General features: G+C 44.4%; 1 protein-coding gene and 1 long non-coding RNA gene across 2 annotated transcripts in view; one reads left to right on the top strand and one right to left on the bottom strand.

Moving 5' to 3' along the window:
* The first annotated feature begins 492 nt into the window (after positions 1-492).
* The window catches only part of LOC141581415 (uncharacterized), a 578148-nt gene continuing 556584 nt past the window's right edge, over positions 493-22056 (top strand). Inside the window, exon 1 of the mRNA XM_074386828.1 lies at positions 493-1218. Within this exon, the coding sequence (XP_074242929.1) occupies positions 1153-1218 (66 nt within the window). The 5' untranslated portion in view covers positions 493-1152. The remainder of the gene's footprint in view (positions 1219-22056) is intronic.
* LOC141582864 (uncharacterized) lies at positions 9327-20335 on the bottom strand. The gene is made up of 4 exons (XR_012515797.1): positions 18791-20335; positions 18078-18197; positions 13912-14078; positions 9327-9377 (listed from the first exon to the last, which is right to left on the bottom strand). It is a non-coding gene; the product is annotated as an uncharacterized LOC141582864 (long non-coding RNA).

Here is a 22056-nt window from a genome sequence, read left to right as displayed (position 1 = left end):
AGACTAAGTCTCCAAAAGCTATCGCAACGAAAACATAGACGCATGGGACCTAAGGAAGCGAAAGAGATTATGCTCAGCAAAAGAAACTGTCAACAGAGTAAGCAGACAACCTGCAGAATGGGAGAAAAATTTTACAAACGATGCACCTGACAAAAGTGTCATCCAGAATCTATAAAGAAATTAACACAATTTTAATCAGAAAACAAACAACTCCATTAAAAAATGGACAAAAGACAAGAACGGACACTTGTCAAAAGACATTCATGGGGTCCGCGGCGGCCGGGCAGGCAGGAGCCCACAGGGCGAGGCGAAGGCCGCGGCGGGGGTCGGGGGCGGGAATCGAGCACGGGGAGGGAGAGGTAGGCTGGGTGGGTGGGCGCGAGGTCCGGGCCGGGCGGGGCGATGCAGGAGGCGCCGCTCTCCATCCCCATCAACCCCAACAACTTCCCCGCCGAACGGTGGCGTCTGGTGAACAGCCCGTGGTAACGGTCCACCCGCTGGGACGGCCGCGGCGAGGGGCTGCTCATCCACCAGCCGCTCTTCGAGGTGGAGCTGCTCAGCCCGCCCGGGCCGCGGGGCGGCGGCGGGGCCGCGGGGCCGGGGCCGAGCCTGGGCTCTTCACAACCACCAACTTCACCAGCTTCGTCCGCCAGCTCAACGTCTCCGGCTTCCACAAGGTGGTGCAGGGTGGGCCGAGGCCGGGTCGGGGTCGGGGCCGGGGGGGAGGCGGGACGGCGGGACCGGCCCCTCCACCACTTCCGCAGCCCGCACTTCCGCCGCGGCCAGCCGCAGCTGCTCGTGCACCTCGAGCGCCGGACCGGCGCCAACAAGGCCAAGCTGGCGGCCGGCCTGGAGGTGCCCTGCCGCCCGCCCAGCGGCTTCCAGCGGTTTCCAGCGGTTTCCAGCGGCTGCGCATCACCTCGGCCTCCGCCTCCGCCGCCTCGGCCGCCGCCCCGACCCCGCTGCAGCACCAGGAGCCGCCACCTGCGCCGCAGATTCCCGGCCCGAGCCGCACGGACCAGGGGCTGTAGGACAGTTTCACCGGTCACTTCGGCGACGTGGTTTTCCCCCTTACTCCTACGTAACTTCATCCCAGGACCGCAGTACTTTTCCCATGAAAAGTTTAGATCGGACCCCAGTTCCTCGCAGAATATGGCAGAACTCCCTTGGAATGCACCCCGGACAAGTGGAGACATCGCCCACGTTTTCAGAGAAACGGTAAGGTTACAGAGCCATTTACTTGGCCTGTTCTCTGTGGAGAGGATATTTCCTGTTACAGCCCAAGTGTGAGATCGACTTTATGTTCCCCGCCTCCAGATCCTGTTTTGCTGCCTCAGTGGTGCGTGCCTGTTGTCCCGTCTGCTTGGGATGCTGAGGTGGGAAGACTGCTTGAGCCTGGGAAGCGGAGGCTGCAGTGAGCAGTGACCTCGCCAGTCACCAGGCGTGGTGACTCATGCCTGTAATCCCAGCACTTTGACAGGCTGAGGCAGGTGGATCACTTGAGGTCAGGAGTTCAGGTCCAGCCTGGCCAACATGGTGAAACCCCATCTCTACTATAAATTTAGAAAAATAAAAAATTTGAAAAATAAATTTTTAATAATAAAAACTATAAAAGCGAAAGTGAATTTCTAAATGACATAGTAGTTCATAAAATGTATAATTTAAAATTTAATAATATTTAAAATGTAGAGTTCCTGTAAAGGTAAAAAACAATAGTTGAGACAATAGGAAATTATAATTGCTTATTAGTATTTTAACTTATAATTTTCAGTGACTATAAGGTTTTGGTAAGTATAGTCAAATAACAACCTCCCCATTTTTTATTGGGAGAAGGAAACAAGAAAAAAGGGAAAGAAATCTTAGTTTTCAAATTGTTCTTTTTTTTTTTCTTGAGACGGAGTCTCACTCTGTCGCCCAGGCTGGAGTGCAGTGGCGTGACCTTGGTTCACTGCAACCTCGGCCTTCCCGGTTCAAGCAATTCTCCTGCCCCAGCCTCCTGAGTAGCTGGGATTACAGGCACGCGCCACCATGCCCTGCTCATTTTTTGTATTTTTAGTAGAAACGGAGTTTCATCATGTTGATCAGGCTGGTCGCAAACTCCCAACCTCGTGATCCACCCCTGTTCGGTCTTCCAAAGTGCTAGGATTACAAGCGTGAGGCACTGTGCGTAGCCCAGATTATTCTTTAATATAAGTTAATAGGCAAAGGCTGATAAGAAAATAAATTCATAAATGACAGGTTCGATTTTAGTTAAGGAAAAAAATAAGGAGACATGATTATCACCTGTACCTTTCATAAATCTAAAGTGATTGTTAATTCGGTAGTGTAAGTGGTCCTCAACTCTGAATTAACTGTGGGAGGTTTCCTTGTGTTACTCAGAAAGCTTGTTCTTTACTTGCCAGCCAGGTGCGGTGACTCACACCTGTAATCCTAGCACTTTGTGAGGCTGAGGCAGGTGGATCACTTGAGGTCAGGAGTTCAGAACCAACCCGGCCAACATGGTGAAAGCTTATCTATACTAAAAATACAAAAATTATAAGAAGAAAAGCAAGCATCATGCATCATTTCTTACATGCTAATTGTGTAAAAGTGCTATACGTTCCTTTATGGAACATGGCTTTTATATAGTTGATTTTTGTGGGTTATTTTTGCCTTTTGTTTAAAAATATGCATTGCTTTATGTCAGAGCTTGAACTTTTAAGTTTTAAACCACATAGTTTATGGTATCTACATTTGTCTTTAAAATAGTTTTCATAGAGTTCTCTGACGTCTAATGAAAACTGATTGCTTTTAGGTCTGCTGTATAGCTGTGGTATTAGGGTTTCTTTCCATTGTACTCCCAGGATAATCCCACTGTTTCTTTCCTTAATTTTAATTTTTTTTGAGACAGAGTCTTGCTCTGTCACCCAGTCTGAAGTGCAGTGGCACCATCTTGACTCACTGCGACCTCCGCTTCCGCGTTGAAGCACTTCTCTGCCTAGCCTTCCAAGTAGTTGGGATTACAGGCGCCTGCCACCACACCCAGCTAATTTTTGTATTTTTAGTAGAGATGGGGTTTCACCATGTTGGCCAGTCTGGTCTTGAACTCCTGAACTTGTGATCCACCCTCTTGGCCTCCCAAAGTGCTGGGATTACAGGCCTGAGCCACCATGCCTGGCCCTCGAATAACTTTCAATGCTTCTGTTTCTCCCTGGGCACATACTTTAGGCAGAGGGACTTCCCATTTTCCCTCCTTCTCTTTTCGTTTCTGTTTAATCATACTGGAAAGTGCTTTAGCTTGAGGTTGCCCCGCTCTGTCCAGCAGGTAGGCAGATACTGCTCCCTGTGGAGTCTTTTCATCATTCTTCTGTTTGGTGTTTCTCTTTTCATGCCTCTTGATAGTCTTTTTCATTTGTATTTTCTCAGCACGGCACTGTTTATGGTAAAGCTTAGCTTTCAGACCAATCATTTTCTTTGCCTTCTTTGAACGTTCATGAGCCTCAGGACTTTCCTTCTTTCTCTTTTTCTCATTGTCATCCAAATAGTATCCATAGCGTTACGAGTTTAATTCAATATATTCATTCTGTGGCATGGTGACAGCTGCAGAGCTGCCAGAGGAAGCCCCTGGGGTGTGAAAACACTCAATTTTCAGGTCTCAGAGACCCACGAGCCCACAGTGTGCAGGCCACGACAAGAAAGCTATTTTTTATTTATTTTTCTTATTTTTTTGCTATTTTTAATTTTTAAAAATATTTATTTGAGGTGGAGTCTCACTCTGTGGCTCCCTCCCGAGTTCAAGAGATTCTGCTGCCTCAGCCTCTTCAGTAGCTGGGATTACAGGCGCCGGCCATCATACCTGGCTAAGATTTTTTTATATTTTTAGTAGAGATGGGATTTCTCCATGTTGGCTAGGCTGGTGTTGAACTCCTGACCGCAAGTGATTCGGCCACCTTGGCCTCCCAAAGTGCTGGGATTGCAAGGGTGAGCCACCTCACCTGATTCTTCTGTATTTTTAGTAAGCTCCCAGGTGAGGTGAGTGCTGGCTAGTGGAGCACATTTTGAGTGTCATGGATCTGGTTCATGCCCTCGTTGGCGGTGGTGGCTCATGTCTGTAATCCCAGCACTTTGGGAGACTGAGGTGGGTGGATCACCTGAGGTCAGGAGTTTGAGACCAGCCTGGCCAACATGGTGAAACCCGTGTCTACTAAAAATACAAACAATAAAAATAAAGATAAAAAATAACTGGAGGGTGTTGGCATGTGCTTGTAATCTCAGCTACTTGGGAGGCTGAGGCAGGAGAATCTATTGAACCCGGCAGATGGAGGTTGCAGTGAGCTGAGATCCTGCCACTGCACTCCAGCCTGGGCAACGGAACAAGAGCTAAACTTCATCTCTAAATAAATAAATAAATGAATAAATAAATAAATAAATAAATAAAGTCTGGTTCATGTCCTACCAGCCATTTATAGATGTTATACTGAGTCCTGATACAGGAAACTCATGTTCCAAACTCCAGATTTCCCACAAAATATATAGGAAATATGAGGCCCAAAGAGGGAAATGTTGCTGAAGATCACACAGCAAAATGGAGTTTGAGACTAGAAACAAAAGCGCAGATGAAGCCTGTATTCCCATGTCACTTTCAACATCAAATATAAATATCTAAGAGGACCCCTTGATCTGGGCCCAGCCCTGAGCCGCTTCTGTGGCCTGTCAGGGAATGCCAGGAGCCATGGCACTTCCCGAAGGTTGTTTGCCAAGCAGCAACCAGGCGGTGGGGAGGAAGAAGCCAGTTTCATTTCCTTGCTCCAGGACCTGGAAAGGTCTGACCCTGGAAAACACCCCACCCAGGGTATCGGTGACTTCAGGAGCCCCAGAGATCCATCTCTCAGACACCCTGCAGAAGGGCCCTGCAAGACAGGACCTGTTTAGGCCCCTTCCTTCCACCCCAACGCTTGTGGGGCCCATTACTCTCCTGAGAGCTTCCCTAGGTTATTTCCACCCACCCCGCATTGACCTCCAGCCTTGGAGCACCCTCACACTTTCCCCGCCTGTGGAGACTCCACAATTATTCCCCTCCAAAGACCTCTCCCCAAACTGCCTCCTGGCATCAGCGATGCTGTCACACCTTGGTGACTGCCTTGGCTACCCCTTTCCCTGCCCCAAGCACCTCTGAGTCTCCATCATGACTTCCCCAGGTCTAGGGCTGTACTGAGACTGCACAGCGACCACGACACACAGGGCTTTCCTCCAGCACTCCCTCAGACATCCTGCCCACCCTACAGGGGAGATGAGGCTCCACCGCCCCAAAAACGCGGCTTTCTGGACCCGCACAAGGCACCTCCGTCACACAGGGGTGACCCTAGGAATCCCTCTCCAGATATTCTCGGGCCTTCCCCCAAGGGAGACACCAAAGGTGGAGGAATCCCCTGGAGAGGATCCTCAGAAACCATCCTCAAAGCCACCATCACAACCAGAAAGACCCGAGGAAGAAACGTGACCACGAAACCCATCTCCACATACACACTCCTCCCAGCGGCAGTTCTAGGGACGCCATTCATGGTCACCTCACCCCATGGTGACCTGAAGACGCTGCCCCCAGGTTAAAGGGAAAAGAAAGGAAGAGTCCAGCAGAATTCCTGAAGGAAAATCCATTTTCCTTTATTCATTATGCATTGAAGCTAAAGCGCAGGGCACGAAGGGTTTTATAGACAATTTTAAGTTCTTAGTACAGTTTTCCACGGAAACTTTAAAAATTAACAATGAAAGAGATCATAGATAATAAACCCATCATAAGTACATTATCACTAGGTTTCAGCAATTCTCATTTTGCTGTTTAATTTCAAGTATCAATTCCAAATATTCTAGGAGTTTTTTACATCAAATATCAGATACAATATCATTAATCATGAAAGAACATACGTAACTATCTAACAAGTGAAGCTGAGAAAAAAAATATCATTATCACATCTAATACAAATGTTAATATTTAAAATAGATGAATTTGTGTATTCACCAAAGAGTATACTCTACAAGCACCGAAGGCTTTGCATGAAACATTTTAACATGTTTCATTTAATATTTCATCTTCAGACACAAAATATCGATACATGAAAATATTCAGTTATGTATACAGAGCCACAGACTATGTTTGGAGGAGGAAATCACAAATCAACAGTGGGATATTCCAAACCACTTTATTGTGAACGTAAATGCAAGAGGCCGGGCACGGTGACTCCCACCTGTAATCCCAGCAGTTTGGGAGGCTGAGGCAGGCAGATCACGAGGTCAAGGGATCAAAACTATCCTGGCCACCATGATGAAACCCTGTCTCTACTAAGAATATATAAATTAGCTGGGTTGGTGGTTCATGCCAGTAGTCCAAGCCACTTGGGAGGCTGAGGCAGGAGAGTCATTTGAACCCGGGAGGTAGAGGTTGCAGGGACTGGAGATCTCGCCACTGTGCTCCAGCCTGGCAACACAGCAAGACTCTGTGTTTTGGTATGACCAGTATGGGCCTGGGGGAAGATGAGCTGATTTCATCTCTCCCTTTATTACCATGAGGTGGGAGCCTCATTTCACATGTACAGATTCCTTTCAAAGACGAGATGAACAGGCCTGAGCCCCCATGGAACTTGGAGTAATGACAGCCTTGTCCCCATGCATTTTATCTTCCCACAATTGTTGTTTCGGGCCATCGTGCATTCAGTGCCTCTGTGGACAGAGATCCAAACCCAGGCACTCTCACAAATCTGGGGCCAATTCTATAGTTTTTTGAATTCCAGCTCAGTTCAGATTGTCACCTGCTTGGGACTGTGGGTGACTGTTGACTCTGCACTGGGATGTGGTGTGTCCATGTGACAGTAGTCTTCCCCAAGAGTTGTTCAAGAAGGTAGTGCCCTAGGAATGCCATCTGGACTCAGTGGAACAAGAAGTTCAGGTAGCACCTGGCACCCACTCTTCATGCCACCATCACCGAGCTTCACAGTATGGTTATCTGAAGAAATCTGTGCTCTATGAAAATCCTAATCAACAACAACAAAATCAACAATAGCAACAACGACAACAAAAAAAATTAAAAAAAAAAAACATAAAAAAAGAAGATCCTAATTTTCCTGGACTTTTTCAGCAATAGAAGTGATATTTTGTAGTCTTTACAGTTGACGAGTCCAGGATCTTATAATGCTAATTTCTGTCTTTAAGGTAAGATGGCATTAGAATGCCGAATAGCGATGAAATCCATGCTGGCGGCCCTTCTCATAGTGGCGACATCTTTGTGCAAGTCTTTGTATTCACATGGTGGTGACATAGCCTAGGAAAGTCAATTAAAGAGAAAATGGGTACAATTTTTAAAAAGGCTCCAACATTTTTAAAAAGGCATCATTGATGAGAAACCACACATACAGATTCCTTTGGAGGGTTCCCTTGTAGCTGCTTTGGCTGAGTTTTACAGTGCCAGGTTCTGAGGATGCAACTCCCTGCCCATTCACTAAGGTAGTCTCCTTTAAGAGCTATGAAAAGATTGCCAGAGGCAAGACAAACTTACTTTATAGGTTGAAAGTTGGGCTCATTGCTTGGTGATACTGTCACATAAAAAATAAAATAGGGCTCCAAAATATTTTCAGAGTATTGTGACAAGCTTATAACAATATTATCTGTTACCTGTGCACTTGTTCCTTCAGCATAATCAACATAAACTTGTGCCAAACAATCAACTTACTCAGTGATTCAAATTCTACCGAATCCTTAGTAGTTACTACACACTCCAAGCAGATTTTAATGAGGCAGGTGCGTGCTGGGCTGCTTGAGAACACCCAAGAAGTCTAATGATTGAAGCACCACAAGGTGCTACTTTACTTGCACATTGTGGTAGAGAAATGTATTATTCCAAAGTACCACCGAGACACCAGAGACAATGCCAGTTTTAAATGTGTCTGTCTCAGTTGGAATTTCCCTGTGTACTCACCAGGAGTCATAAACCATAAATCTTACATTGTCCCATGAAGCCATTTTCACTGAAAGCTCATGTCATTCCTACATCTAGTACTTGAAACACTGGCACCTTATACAGTTTAAGCACAAGTCTCTCAGCCACTACTGCTTTGTCTGATAAACTCCTGGGACTGCACCGAGATATACAGAATAGACAAGGACACGACATTGCAAATTGCTGAAGTAAAAGACAGCCAAGAGCAGTAAGTGCATTGTCTATTTAGATATAATTAGGAATACAACTGCATTTATTCATGAAATAAAAAGAAACTCACTAAGAACAGATTAAAATAAAAAGAAAAATGCAGGTAGAAAATAAAAAGAAACTCATTAAGAACAGATTAAATTTAACAAAAATTATTCTGAATTATGGTCAAAGCAGTGAGAATATCAATAACGTTTTAAAATACAGATCCATGGCGTGGTGCAGGGGCTCATCCCTGTAATCCCAGCACTTTGGGAGGCCAAGGTGGACAGATCAGCTGAGGTCAGGGATCGAGACCTGCCTGACCAACATGGAGAAATCCTGTCTTTTTTTTTTTTTTTTTTTTTTTTTTTTTTTTGAGACGGAGTTTCACTCTTGTTACCCAGGCTGGAGTGCAATGGCGCGATCTCGGCTCACCGCAACCTCCGCCTCCTGGGTTCAGGTAATTCTCCTGCCTCAGCCTCCTGAGTAGCTGGGATTACAGGCACGTGCCACCATGCCCAGCTAATTTTTTGTAGTTTTAGTAGAGACGGGGTTTCACCATGTTGACCAGGATGGTCTCGATCTCTCGACCTCGTGATCCACCCGCCTCAGCCTCCCAAAGTGCTGGGATTACAGGCTTGAGCCACCGCGCCCGGCTAGAAATCCTGTCTTTAATGAGAATACAAAATATCCGGGCATCATGGTGCCTGCACATAATCCCAGCTACTCAGGAGGCAAAGTAGGGGAATCCCTTGGACCCAGGATGCAGAGGTTGCAATGAGCTGAGATCGCACCATTGCACTCCAGCCTGGGCAACAAGAGCGAAACTCCTTCTCCTAAAAGAATAATAATAATAATAATAATAATAATAATAATAATAATGATGATTCTTGTATAATGTGTAAAAGACTTGAAATATGATGCCAAAAAAATAAGCACTTTGGTCTGTTAATTTTAAGGCTTTCATTTTCCTAATCACTACTTAATATGATTTTGTCACAGATGTTGGCTTTTGTGGCCAATGGGAAACTCCACTAAGTGACTTCACAGCCTTACCTTCAATCTCTCGGCTTTATCTTTGCGAAGAAAACTAAATAGAAAACACAGGTCATGGTCGTATGCCAAGGCACGCAGGTCAAAGTAATATTTCGTATAAACACTGGCAGACACATGAATATTAAATTCAAGTAGCTCCAAAAAACTCTTCTCCATCTTACTCCTGTGGGAGGAGAAACACAATAAAGCGAACACAGGGCAATTTTAGTCAAGTGGGTTATCTTTAAAAATATTCTGAGCTACTAGGATGCTCAAAGTTCTGTTTTGAAACAAATAAAGGCTGAGTGGTTGGGTCCTTACACTAATGTCCAAACAAGGCACAGCTGCTTGGGGTCTCCTCTGCATCCCAGCAGCCCAAGTTTGGGATGAGGGAGAGGTGGAAGCCTCTTCTGCACTCCTGCTGCTGCCTCGGGGCTTATTCTTCACAGTTCCCTTAGGGCAGCTGCGCAACTCAGACTCCAAGCTCACTCACAAACCCCGCAATAGTGATGAGATGACAGGAATGATGGGTACCATTTATTAGCTCTGAAGGAGCTCCAGGCATATTTCCCAGGACAATAACAGGAAGGGAGTTGCTGAAGTAGAGAAGCACCAACAGGAAGATGGGGCGCATCACCATGGCAACAAGGGGACCCATGGAGAGCCACCCTATTACCTCGGAGGAGGAAAAACTGTAAGGCTACAAGGAGAATTGATCCCAAATAAATACATAAGCAAGATACATTTTATGGCAAAAAGAATCCCCTTCCCTCTGCTCCAGCACACCAGGCTGTGTCAAGGAGGCATAATGCAAGTTTCTGCTCACCTTAATATTAGGAAGAGACTGGGGAAGAATAACATTTCCAATTTGAAAGGCAGAAAAGTCAAGGAGAGTCATTTTGGCTAAACTCATATTATAATGTGATTTATAGTAGGGCCCTGGCCTTAACACATGCAGTGTTGCTCTTGAGTTGGGAATGCAACCCTGAAGAACTTGGCATCTGTCACCCCTGGACAGAACAGAATGTGGGGGAGTTGGAGGCAATGGGAGAGGAAAGCCCTGGGAGCCGTCCTCTGCCTCACGGTCATCCAGCTGCCCTCACCAAAGCTAAATTAATAGGTACACAGTTAGAGTCATTCTGGCTGCTTTCAGAGTAAGCCCTGTAATGAGTTAATTGCTTAAAAATGATCAATATCTGAACAATACATTTGGTTTCTTGGTTTGAAGGTTTTTAACATTTTACCCATTGGCCAAGTAAGCAAATGCTTGAAAGTGGAGGGCAGTTAGACTCTAAGTCAAGATGTGGGGATCTCATTTGCTGAACGTAAAATCCAACTGAACCTCCTTCTAAAATTAATATCCTGTTCACGTATCCATAGGTCTATAGAAATGTAAATGAAACAATATTTGAATAGACAGGTAATCAGGTCGTGACTTACTACAGAAATTAATGGCACTTCCCAGAATTAACGTAGCTATTCATAGAGGTTTAATCACTGAAGAAAAGTATTCTGTGAACAGCCGATTCATCTTCTAAGATTTCTGTTTTTTTTTTTTTTCTTTTTATGTGGAGTTTCTCTCTTGTTACCCAGGCTGGAGTGTAATGGCGCAATCAGCTCACCGCAACTTCTGCCTCCCGGGTTCAGGCAAATCTCCTGCCTCAGCCTCCTGAGTAGCTGGGATCACAGGCACGCGTCACTATGCCCAGCTAATTTTTTGTATTTTTAGTAGAGACGGGGTTTCACCTTGTTGACCAGGATGGTCTTGATCTCTTGACCTCGGGATCCACCCGAGGGGGATCCATCCGCCTCGGCCTCCCAAAGTGCTGTGATTACAGGCTTGAGCCACCGCACCCGGCCGATTTCTGGGTTTTTAAACAGCTAGTTGACTGAACAGCATACCCTTTACAACACAGCATTTCTGCATAGTGGCTACTCAGTTTAACTCTCTAGAAAAGATATATATTCCGGGGAGACACATTGATGTTGGAACGTTTTAAGAAAAATCTGAGGGACAGCAGTTATTTATCTGTTAAACTGACACTCAAAATGGGATCATTGCAAATAGTCAAGAGGAGTAGGGTGAGACACATGTCTATTAAATGCTTGGACGTAATGCTTTTCAGCTTCCCAAGATCACAAACAGAAGCAGCCTGTTCAGACTATAGCTCCCGGTATATCTCCGTTCACACACAAACAGCTCTGTTTGGAACCTGTCTTCTTGGGGCTGGCCTCTGCCTCCACTGCTTCTGGAGCTCACTTCTGTGGAAACCTGCACTTATCCCTGCATGCTCTCTGATCTTGTGACTGGAAATCAGAGCCTCAACCAGCTTAGCTGCAGGTTTTGAGAACAATTCAGCTGCCAAAATGGCAGAACTAACTGTTCATGATTACAAATTTGAAACCACCTTTGCAAAAATTGTAACTGAGAAAATGATGACAGTGAAAGAGGATTGATGTGACTTCATCTCACTTCTAACCTCCAAGCTGTCCTTGTTCTTTCCTACACAGAGGCCAAACTAACTTTGGAAGGAATGTAGTTTGTAGTTTAACTTTGTAACCAAAGATGGTAACAACCCTTTCCCAAAACAAACCCCTTTCCCACCTGGGAACTAGATAGATGACCTTTCCACAATGAATAAATTAGCCACAAGATTAGAAATTGTGGCTTAGGAGTCATGAGGCTGAAGGCTGCAAGAATTTGAACCTGCCCATATTGATCCTGGGAATAACATCACTATTGTAAAACCTAAATTGAGTGCTTGAGATATTTTGCAGACGTTGTACTGGGATCAGGTGACACCACCCTAACAAATCAACGTGGCTCATCTGGTTTTTTGGCCCCAACCCAGCAGCCAACTCAATGCAGGAGGACAGCTTCAACGTTGCCCTATGATTTCATCGCTGACCTGATCTGTCAGCACTCCCCACTTTCTGACACCCTACACACCAAATTACTTTTTTCGAAAACCATCCCAGAGTTTTCAGAGAGACTAATTTCAGTAATAGTCAAACTCTGGTCTCCTGTACATCTATCTCTGCATGAATTAAACACTTTCTCTATTGCAATTATCCTGTACTGATAAATCAGCTCTGGCTAGGCAGCAGAGAAGGAGAAATCAGGCAGTCACAAATCTTGCTTCCTTTTAGGGAACAGTTTGCAGTGGATGACTATGATTAAACTCCCTTTAGCATTTGCAGCTTTCAAAGTACTTCCATTTGTTTCAAATTCATTTGCTGTCATACTCTTTGGTAAAATGGCTACCCCAAATATCACAATTATCACTTGGTTTATACTATTAGCAAAGTGGTGACAAAAATGTTTGTTTGTTTGTTTCTTAGAGAGAGTCTGGTTCCCTCACCCAGGACTGAAGTGCAGTCACGTGATCACAGCTCACTACAGCCTAAAGTTACCAGGCTCAGGCAATTCTTCCACGTCAGACTCCCAAGTAGCTGGGACTACTACAGAACCTGCCAACACACTTGGCTAATTTTTAAAAATATTTTTGTACGGACAGGCTTCACTGTGTTACCCAGCAGGTCTGAACTCCTGTGCACAAGTGATTGAATGTAGATACATACACACTGCAGTGTATCTACAATATAAACTGTATCTTCAATTGCAGCCATACACTGAGGTGATTCTGAATAGCAGTCCCCCTATGTGGAGTCACGGGCAAAGATGGATCACAAAACTAACTTGTTCCACTGCCTGGCATTGTCTTTTCTGCTGGTCAACGTAAACAAGAGCTGCTCCATTGTCTTGCACCAGATGCGGCTGACACAGCTGTCCTCACTGTCCAGCGGGCACCCAGGGCAGCTCTGCTGGAAATGCCCCCTTGCTCACCCTGCCTGCCTGCTTCAGGGCCCTTCACTTCACAGCAGTCATAAGGCCAAATGGGAAGGGAACCCTGGGGAAGCTGTGTTGCAGTGCCATGTTGGTGCATCTGGGAGGAACTCCATGACCCTGCACAGCTCCCACACTCTCATAAACAACTACTGGCCCCGAGCCTGCTTCTGTGAATGTCTGAGTACCCAGGGAGCCTGTGAGTGTGGTGGGCATGGCGTGATGCCCCAGAAATGCTTCTCACACTGCGGGAGGTGAACGTGCAAGCTTCTAACTCATCAGACCAATTTCCAAACACATGCAAGGTTAATGGGGAGGAGCCAGGGCAGAGAAATCTGTAGCTATTTAACATCATATCTCAAGGTTCCTATAAAAGCAGATCTTCAGATTAAAGGGGGAGACAAGGACCAGCAAAAGCAAATACACAATGGGTGACTTAGGTTAAAGCTGTAAGTTCTGCATAGTCCCGAGGCCTTAACACCTGAAAAGTGGCCAGTTATTTCAAAGGCCTGATGTTTACCCCTTCAAAGGGGACTGAAACTGGCAGGTGGCTTCTAAAAAGCTATAAAGATATTTACTGCACTGTGTCATTCTGACAGCACACTTGTAAGAGGTTTTCCAAAAAACAATCAGAAAAACACTTCAGTTTATCAGCCAGTTATTACAACAACAACACTTCAAGACTTACCCATTAATGCTGGAAATTATAAACTGTTATACTAAAGCTGGATAGATTGAAGTCTGTGGTCTTATGCCTACTTCCTTTATCTGCACAAGGAAACCTATAAAGATATTTCTTACACTGATAACTTGGAGAGCAAATGAGGCATGGAAAATAATGACAAAGTTTGCCAAAACCTTAGAAACTCACATTGTCTCAGCTGCAACATCCTTGGGATTCTGGCTGTCATCCGCACTCCAGTGACGACGATTTCCCCAAAACTTGGAGGCCAGAAGCATGGCTCCGTAGACAATTTGTTTCCAATTAGTAGGACAAAGATCGATGTTAGCATTCGTTAAAAGGCGTTCAATGTACACCTGCAAAAGAGAGCACTTGTCTTTGATTTCAGTTCTGTTTCAGTGTGCTGATAACATTTAAGAATGAAAGACTTCTGGTTTTGGCCAGAACGTTAAGTGCCTTTTATTCTCATGTTCTGCAGAGAGTTTGCTCAGACAAAGCAAGAGGCCCAGTCCCCGTCATAGTCAGATACTTCTGCAGCATACTCTGCCCACAGAAATTTTCATGCCAATTTCATTCACAGGGATGTGAGCATGAAGAAAGGCACCTTCAGCACCTTCACACTCATGAAAGGCAGCACAAACACAGGCCTGGTGCAGATTAAGGTTGTTCAGGAAACACTACAGTGCCATCCGCGTGCAGCGTCACACCTGGCTGGCAGGTAGATAGGAATTTTACAGGTGTGCCATGCTAGAACGTGTAGAACCCAAGTCATAATGAGAACACTGCTGTCTTCTCCTTTTCACAACAACTCACCCGCTTTTGGGACACAGGCTTAGGAACTGCAGGTCAAGAGTGCCTCCCAGTGCTGCCGGGCAGACAGCATGACAAGGGCAGGTCTCTGTTGCTGAGAAACAGTCCCTGTATCCAGAGCCTTGATGAGGAACGCATGTGAAGGAATGGAGGGTCCTGCTCACAGCCCCTACTTTCCATGTCTCCACAATCACTTCACAAAAACTTATTTCTTGTCCTCCAGTATCTGCATTCAGTCAATTCTGGCGGTTTGAAGGCAGAGAGAGCTGCCAGCCTCTCTATCCTTGGGGTGGCTGTAAACCCGCCAAGCAGTTTGTGAGATAATCTCAGAAATGATTGTCTATCTGTCCAATCTCTATCCTATAAAGAACTAGCAGAAGGACCAGCTGAGGGAAGGTTACAGAGGTAAGCTGTGAGATGTTGCTACCTCAGAGGGTGCTCTTTAGAAGAGTATGACTCTATGCTACTTGAGGTCTTCGAATCAAGGTGAAAGAAAAACAGTTTATTTTAAGAGAGTTCATTTATTGTTGAACATTATCAGATTGGTGGCTCAGATCTGGCAATGTTCTCCAAAGTCAACTGTGTTTTCCAAATCACATGACCCTTGAACATGACATGTTCTTATGAGAGATCGTGCTCCCTTTCTCTAAAACCCTGCACTGTCGGTTTTCCAAGGAATAACCCTCCCTCCTAGTGTTCAACTCCACAGGACTCATGAGAGAGCACTGAAACAGCACTGGCAAGCCCTCAACTTCCTGTCACCTTTACTGGTAAGCCAGTGACCCGCTGACACTCATCGATACCACTTGCCCTCCTGGGTCAGTGAGAAAGTTTCTCTTTTAACATTGACTCTTCTATCAGCATGATGGATCCTATCCACTTTTGCAGAACACTGTTCCCCAAATCACCTCTTCTTGAAGACTTTCTCTCTCTCTGCCAGAGATTTTCCCCAATACAAATGTGTTACCTGTTCCCATCCTGCTCTCCCCAGCTCCCCCATGACATCCTCTCATTTGCTCACAGTGTCATGCCCTGGTGCCAGCTCCTTGCCTCCCATCTCACCTTAACCACCCCCCCAACCCCATCACTCACCTGAGACTCCTCTTGCTGAGGTCCCCGGAGCCTTCACACCCACAAACCAGAGCCCTTCACCCCAAGGCTCCACTCCCCAACCTGGCCCTAAATCTTGTCCAGGAAATTGCCATTGGCCCAGCTCCTGGAGACTAATAGTTACATGTGAGTTACCCTCCTCTAATCCGTGCATAATCCCTCCATGGCTACCTTCACTGGCAGGCTGCCTGCTTCAGGTTCTGGGCCGCCACGTGCCACGGCTCACCTGTAACAGCCTAGTTGCTACTTAGTCCTCTTCTCTGCCCCAACCCCCCTCCCAACTATGGACTGCTCTCTCCCAAGCACTTGGGATAACCTCTAAATAAAGAACGCTGCACTCCCCTGCTCAAGATCTACCATTAGTCCCCGCTTCAAACTGGAATAATACCTCGACTTCGTCCCCGGTCTGCAAGCCAAAGGGCCCTGTGAGCGACGGCTCCGCCTCTGCGGCCGCATCTTTTCCATTCTTTCCTTCATTTCTCTCACAGGCGGGCTCCCTGCTGTCTGTTCCTTGAACACACGTGAAATGTGTTCCTGTCTCAGTCTTGGCACTCAGCCCACTGCCTATAATGCCAGCATTCCTTAGCATCCTCGCTTTATAGTCAGGTCACTGCTCAGATGTGTCCTCTCTAGAGAGGCTCTTCCTGATCATTCTATCAGAAACAGCGAGCCCCTCCCATCACTGTCTCTGAATCGTGCTTTATCATTTTGCTATTTGCCATTACCTAAAAAAAGAACTGCTTTCCTCATTAAAACAAATGCCTCATAAAGACAAGGTACTGTGCTCGACCTGTCCTCTTCTCTACCCCAGCATTTAGAAGAGTGACACAGGGTTGGCATCCCAGGGGTGTTTATGGAAATGGGGACCTTCTTGGCAGCCTGTAGCACTGTGACCCCAGCCTTTCCTATCGCGAACCCTTTGTTCTTATCACATTTTCCTGCTCTTCCTCCTCGTACTCTGGCTCTTTTCTGGGGGCTTGCCCCTCACATGCTGGTGGTCTTTACAGAGTTATCTTTTGTCCATCTTCTCTTTTTTCCCTTTTCCTGAGTAGCTGTGACTATAGGTGTGTCCCACCATGTCCGGCTTGTCCACTTTCATTCTAAACAGTTTCTTTGCATTTGAGCAACTACTCTTTTTCTCTTTTTTTTTTCCCCAAAATGTTGCTGTTGTTGTGCAGGGTGGAGGGCAGTGGTGCAATCTTGGCTCACTGCAAGCTCTGCCTCCCAGGTTCCAAAGATTCTCCTGCCTCAGCCTCCCAAGTAGCTGGGATTACAGGTGTCCACCACCATGCTCAGGTAATTTTTTGTATTTTTTAGAAGAGACAGGGTTTCACAGTGTTGGCCAGGCTGACCTCGAACTCCTGACCTCAGGTGATGGCCTGACTTGGTCTCCCAAAGAGCTGGGATGACAGGTGTAAGCCATTGTGCCTCGCCTTGAGCAGCTACTCTTACTCTTCATTCCTTACCGCCAGCTCAGATTCATGCTCCAGTCCCATACATCCAAATGATGACTGCACTGCTCAGATTCATGTTCCAGTTCCGTTGATTCAAATAATGACTGCACACGTCACTCTGCTATCTCACAGGCACTCCAAATTTAGCCTGTATACAGTGAAGTCCCCCTTCTTTCAATCCAGCTTTCCCTCCTGCCTCAGCTCTCTCTCTCTCTCCATCTGGAAGTACCACTCCTGCTTCCCCCCAGCATGTGCTGGGCATTCCCAATGGCTGCAGCTCCATGAAATGGCCTGCATCTGATCCAGTGCTCATGGAGAGGTTTCTATGCAGGTGCCCAGCGGAGGCCTTCACCCCTAAGCTCTAGCTGGATGCTGAAGGAGAGGGTACTGCTCTAAGTATCCTTTCTCTCCAGGCCATGTAGTTGACATTCCTCTACCACATGGTTAGTGTGGGGAGGGTCAAACCATCCCAGCCATCTGAACAGGACTTTATATTCTGAATGAGTCTCACCACAGGAATTCTGGGAGAACCATGTAGAGGTAAGGACACAGCTATGGCTTGGCAGGCTAACTAGCAAAGCCCACGTCCAAGTCTTAGTAGTTCCACATTCCTGGGCAATTTCCCGAACAGGCACAAGAGGTCAACAGGAACAACAAAGCATTCAGAGCAGCAGCTCCAGGTCAGAACTGTGGGGAAATACAGCCTGGAACTCAGCTTAGACCTACATTGGAATCTGTTGAGGGAGAAACCAGAAGTCTCTCCTGCTGCTTTCAGTAGCAATTATTCTGTGATAAGAAAAGCAATGGCATCATTTTAAAACATGACGATGATTAAAGTCTAATATGTGTATTTACTTTGTTTGCATAGGTTTCTCTTAAAAGATCTGATGATAACTTTAGGAACTTTTATTTAGAAACACGGTCATACGCTGTGTAGGAGACCAGTTATTAAAGATGCTTTATAAATAAGAAATAGCTTACCAATGCTACGATTGCTCCTGGAGCTGTTAGTTTTGTGACTTTAGAAAGAGCACAGAAATAACTGAAAATGCAGTTGCGTGTGGGATCATCCTCAAAGGATTTCCCTGGAATATTTTCTTGCTGAAAGAAGAAGAAAGTCAATATACATATTCATTCAAGAAAACTTCTTAAGTACTCTTAAGATGGGGATGTTAAAATTGGTGCCCACATGTCCCTTAGAATAATCTTGCTGGGATAATATGTCTTTTAGTTCTAAAAATATAAACGGCAGGATCTTAAAATATTTTTGGTTTTGTGTAACCATAGGTGCTAAGGTGGCCCTGTGGCTATCATATGCCTGAAGCAGCAAGTTTTTAAGTTTTGATAGCATTTAAACAAATTTAACTTTAAATTCTTTTCTAATTCCATTCACAGAGTTCGTTCATATTTGTTAGGACTACTTACAAATATTCTTATTGTTTGCTGCTATAAAAACTTATCTTTTAAAATGACACATTTTGTTATTTGGATGGTATGTTTATTCCCCTTAGTGCACAAATTAAACAAAGCTGTACGTCAGCTCTTACTCCAGTGTGACCAATTTACAACACTCCTTACATAAGATGATTAGACACAACTTAGTGAAGACTTAATGGTGGATGATTTTGACTTCATCATGAAATCAACACAACTTCATAAGACATAAACAGAACCTCAGAGAAAGTGACACTTACTGAAAGTGGATGTATTGGCTCATCAAAAACAGCCAGAGATCTATTTGCATATCTATAAAAGAAGAATGTGCATTTAAGAGATTAATTCAGGAATGGTTAATATCTTAGTAAAGTATCTGCTGGGAGTAGGGCATGGAGGGTGGAGGGAGATACTTCTTGTTTGCTTTGGTAAAATTTGTTCACCAAAACAGTTGTTGCCAGTTTTTCTCCTGGATCCTGGCCTTCAGAGGGTTTCTTGACCTGTTATTCATCAACACATCACGTTCTGAACTGGGAAGTCTTTTCTACATTGATGAGCCAGACTTGCCTTTAAATACTGACTCCCGCTAACAGGCAATGGTAAGAAGCTATGTCTATTTTTACTCCTCTAACCTCATGGTGGAGTGGAACACAGGAACATTTTAGGAAGCAGTAGTTGTTGGCAATAAGGATTTTAGAACTTTTTAGAATCCATTAAGATTTCCCAAATCTTTCTTTATTATACTATATGTTTGCTGAAGTAGTTTGAGCTACACACTTAATTGCCTTTTCATTTTAAAAGAAGGCAGTCTTTAATGAACTTTACAAACTAACACATTATGTGATTATTTAGGAAACCAGTGGTTTTCCTAATGTGGTCGGTGGACCCCTGAGATTCCCTAGGAGACCCATGATGTCAGAACTGGTTGTTGTTGTTGTTATTATAGGGTTTTGCTCTTTCCCCCAGGATGGAGCACAGTGGTACAAACCTGACTCACTGCAGGCTTGACTCCGTGGGCTCAAGCAATCCTCCTGCCTCAGCCTCCCAAGTAGCTGGGACAAAATGTCCATACCACCATGCCCAGCTGATCTTTTCTTTTTTGTTTTTTGTCTTTTTTGATAGATGGGGTCTTGCCACATTGCCCCGGCTGGTCTCAAACACCCAATTCAAAATAATTCTCCCACCTTGGCCTCCTAAATAGCTGGGATTACAGGTGTCAACCACCATGTATGGCCCAAACTGTTCTTACAAGAATACTAATTTAACCTGAGAAGCTGATTGAAAATAAAACACACAAATAATTTATTACTTTTAAAAAGTATTAAGACATTGATTGCTTTCTTCCTGTTCAACACTTGTAATGACTGTTTAAAAGCAAACGTGGGTAAAACTGATGGTTTCTCAGTATGAATAAGGGCAGTGCTACCGAATTATACCAGTATTCGTTCCACTCTTCACGGCCCCTTGCAGTTTGTATCAAAGAGCATGTTTCACTGAAGAATGTCCTTGATGAAACAGTAAAAATTAATGATGTTACTAAATCTTGGCCTCTCTTTTTAGTATCCTCAGTAGAAAGTTCACATAAAGCGCTTCTGCATACTGAAGTATGGTCATGTTAAAGAAAAGCACTTGTGATTAAATTGTGAGCTGAACAAGCCAATTTTTCACAGTACACCATTTGTATCTGAAAGTATAACTGACTGTTATCCATAAAATTAAGTCAAGTGAGTCTGTCATTTCAAGGAAAATAACAAGTATTTCTCTATAATAAAGCTAAAACTTTCAAGCTGAAAATCTCAACTTTGAAAACTCATACATACTACTGTGAGCTTGATGGCATCTCCATATTTGAAGACATTTTTATAATGGTGGTGATACTAATGAAAGTGAGTTTTTGACACTCTAAGTAAACCAAGTAGCCAATGCATAATATTGTAACAGCCAGTAAGGGGACAGATCCATTTATTGTACAAGAAAGCTCAGTGACTATTAGTGAACGAATTCATTGATATGTACAATCCTCTTATTACTGTTTTAATCAGTTAGCACTTCTGGAGTTTTGGTGGGGTTAAAGAATACCCACAGTAACCTGATAGCTTTATAAATACGGCTCTTTCCTACTGTATATTTGCATGAGGCTAGGGCATCTTTTTACTGCTTCTTTCCAAATGAATTGCAAACAAAGACATAAACAAATACACTTTGGAACCCTTAATAATTTAAAAGATTTTTACGAACCAAAAAACCCACAAACGATTTACTGTAGCACTGTAAAATAAGCACTCTACAGCTTATAATGTCTAGAGTTAGGACCTGACAGCGTGTTGCATATGACACAAAGTGATGAGCTGGAATAAGAAGACAGGTTTCAAAGAGCTCACCTGTGCTTTATGTTGTAACATATTGCCATGGTCACACTGTGGAGAAAAACAAAAGTTGTAAGAACTGATTTTATCATTTGTTAGGTCTGAAGATATATTTCCAAAGGCGGGGGAGGGAACCCTCTCAGTGGCCCTGGAATCGTGTATTCAAAACAATATCATGTGAGCACTTTTCTTTTGTTTTAGTCCTCTGGCTCTACAGCAAAAACAGGAGAACCAAAATACTACGCAAAAGGCTGATAGAAGACTTGCGTCTGCAGATGGTTCTTAGGTATAAATGATGACATATTCTCCCTGTCATTTGCTCTTCTGCCCATAGAACCTTTCATTCTGTGCAAGTTACTTATATCTATGTGTTCATATGCTTACATTTAGGCCAGACAGTAGTGTTTTGCTTTTTAAGTTGCTAGGCCCTGCATTTCAGCTGATTTAGTACTCACCCATTTGTCATTATTTCCCTAAAAGCACAGAATGAATGTGCTTTATACCAAATAAAGTAATTTAAAATCGCCTATGCATGATTAGTAGAAAATTTATTAGTAAACAGCATAACGCATCCAAAAATCGATGACACTTGTAGCTCTCCTAAAATAAGCAGTACTAAACACACAGCATAACACCACATCACACAATATTAATGACAGGTACTTCCACATTAGTTTAAAGAAAGTATGAATGAACAAATACAACTCTTTGGATGTATGTTACTGTGTTACAAAGACATCCACAGATGTTGTGTGTCAGGAAACAGGGGCTTTTCTTTGATAAGGTCTGTCCTTCCATTCACCCTCAACATTTAAAATGAGGCTGAGAATAATTTGAGAAGGCAAACTGGAGTTGTAAAAAGTAGGCCTTACAATATTATTAGCATCTAAGAGAGATATTTCTATAGTGCTTCCAACAGTGTCATCTCCAAATTATAAGATCACAGAATTTGAAGTTACATGCTGACAAGGACCACCGAACCTCACGTGACACTCCATGCACCACCCACTTTACAGTTAAGAGAACCAAGGCTTAAAACGGATTCACCCAAGGTCCCTGAACAGTGCTCCTGTGAACTGCAGGTGTTCAGAAAACACTACGGTATGGTATAAATTGAAGCATATGCACACATAGATAGAAATGACTCGCACAGATGAAAG

This window comes from Saimiri boliviensis, chromosome 1 (genome assembly GCF_048565385.1).
Source record: "Saimiri boliviensis isolate mSaiBol1 chromosome 1, mSaiBol1.pri, whole genome shotgun sequence".
Classification (NCBI taxonomy): Eukaryota; Metazoa; Chordata; class Mammalia; order Primates; family Cebidae; genus Saimiri; species Saimiri boliviensis.
This window is presented reverse-complemented; position numbering and strand designations above follow the sequence as displayed.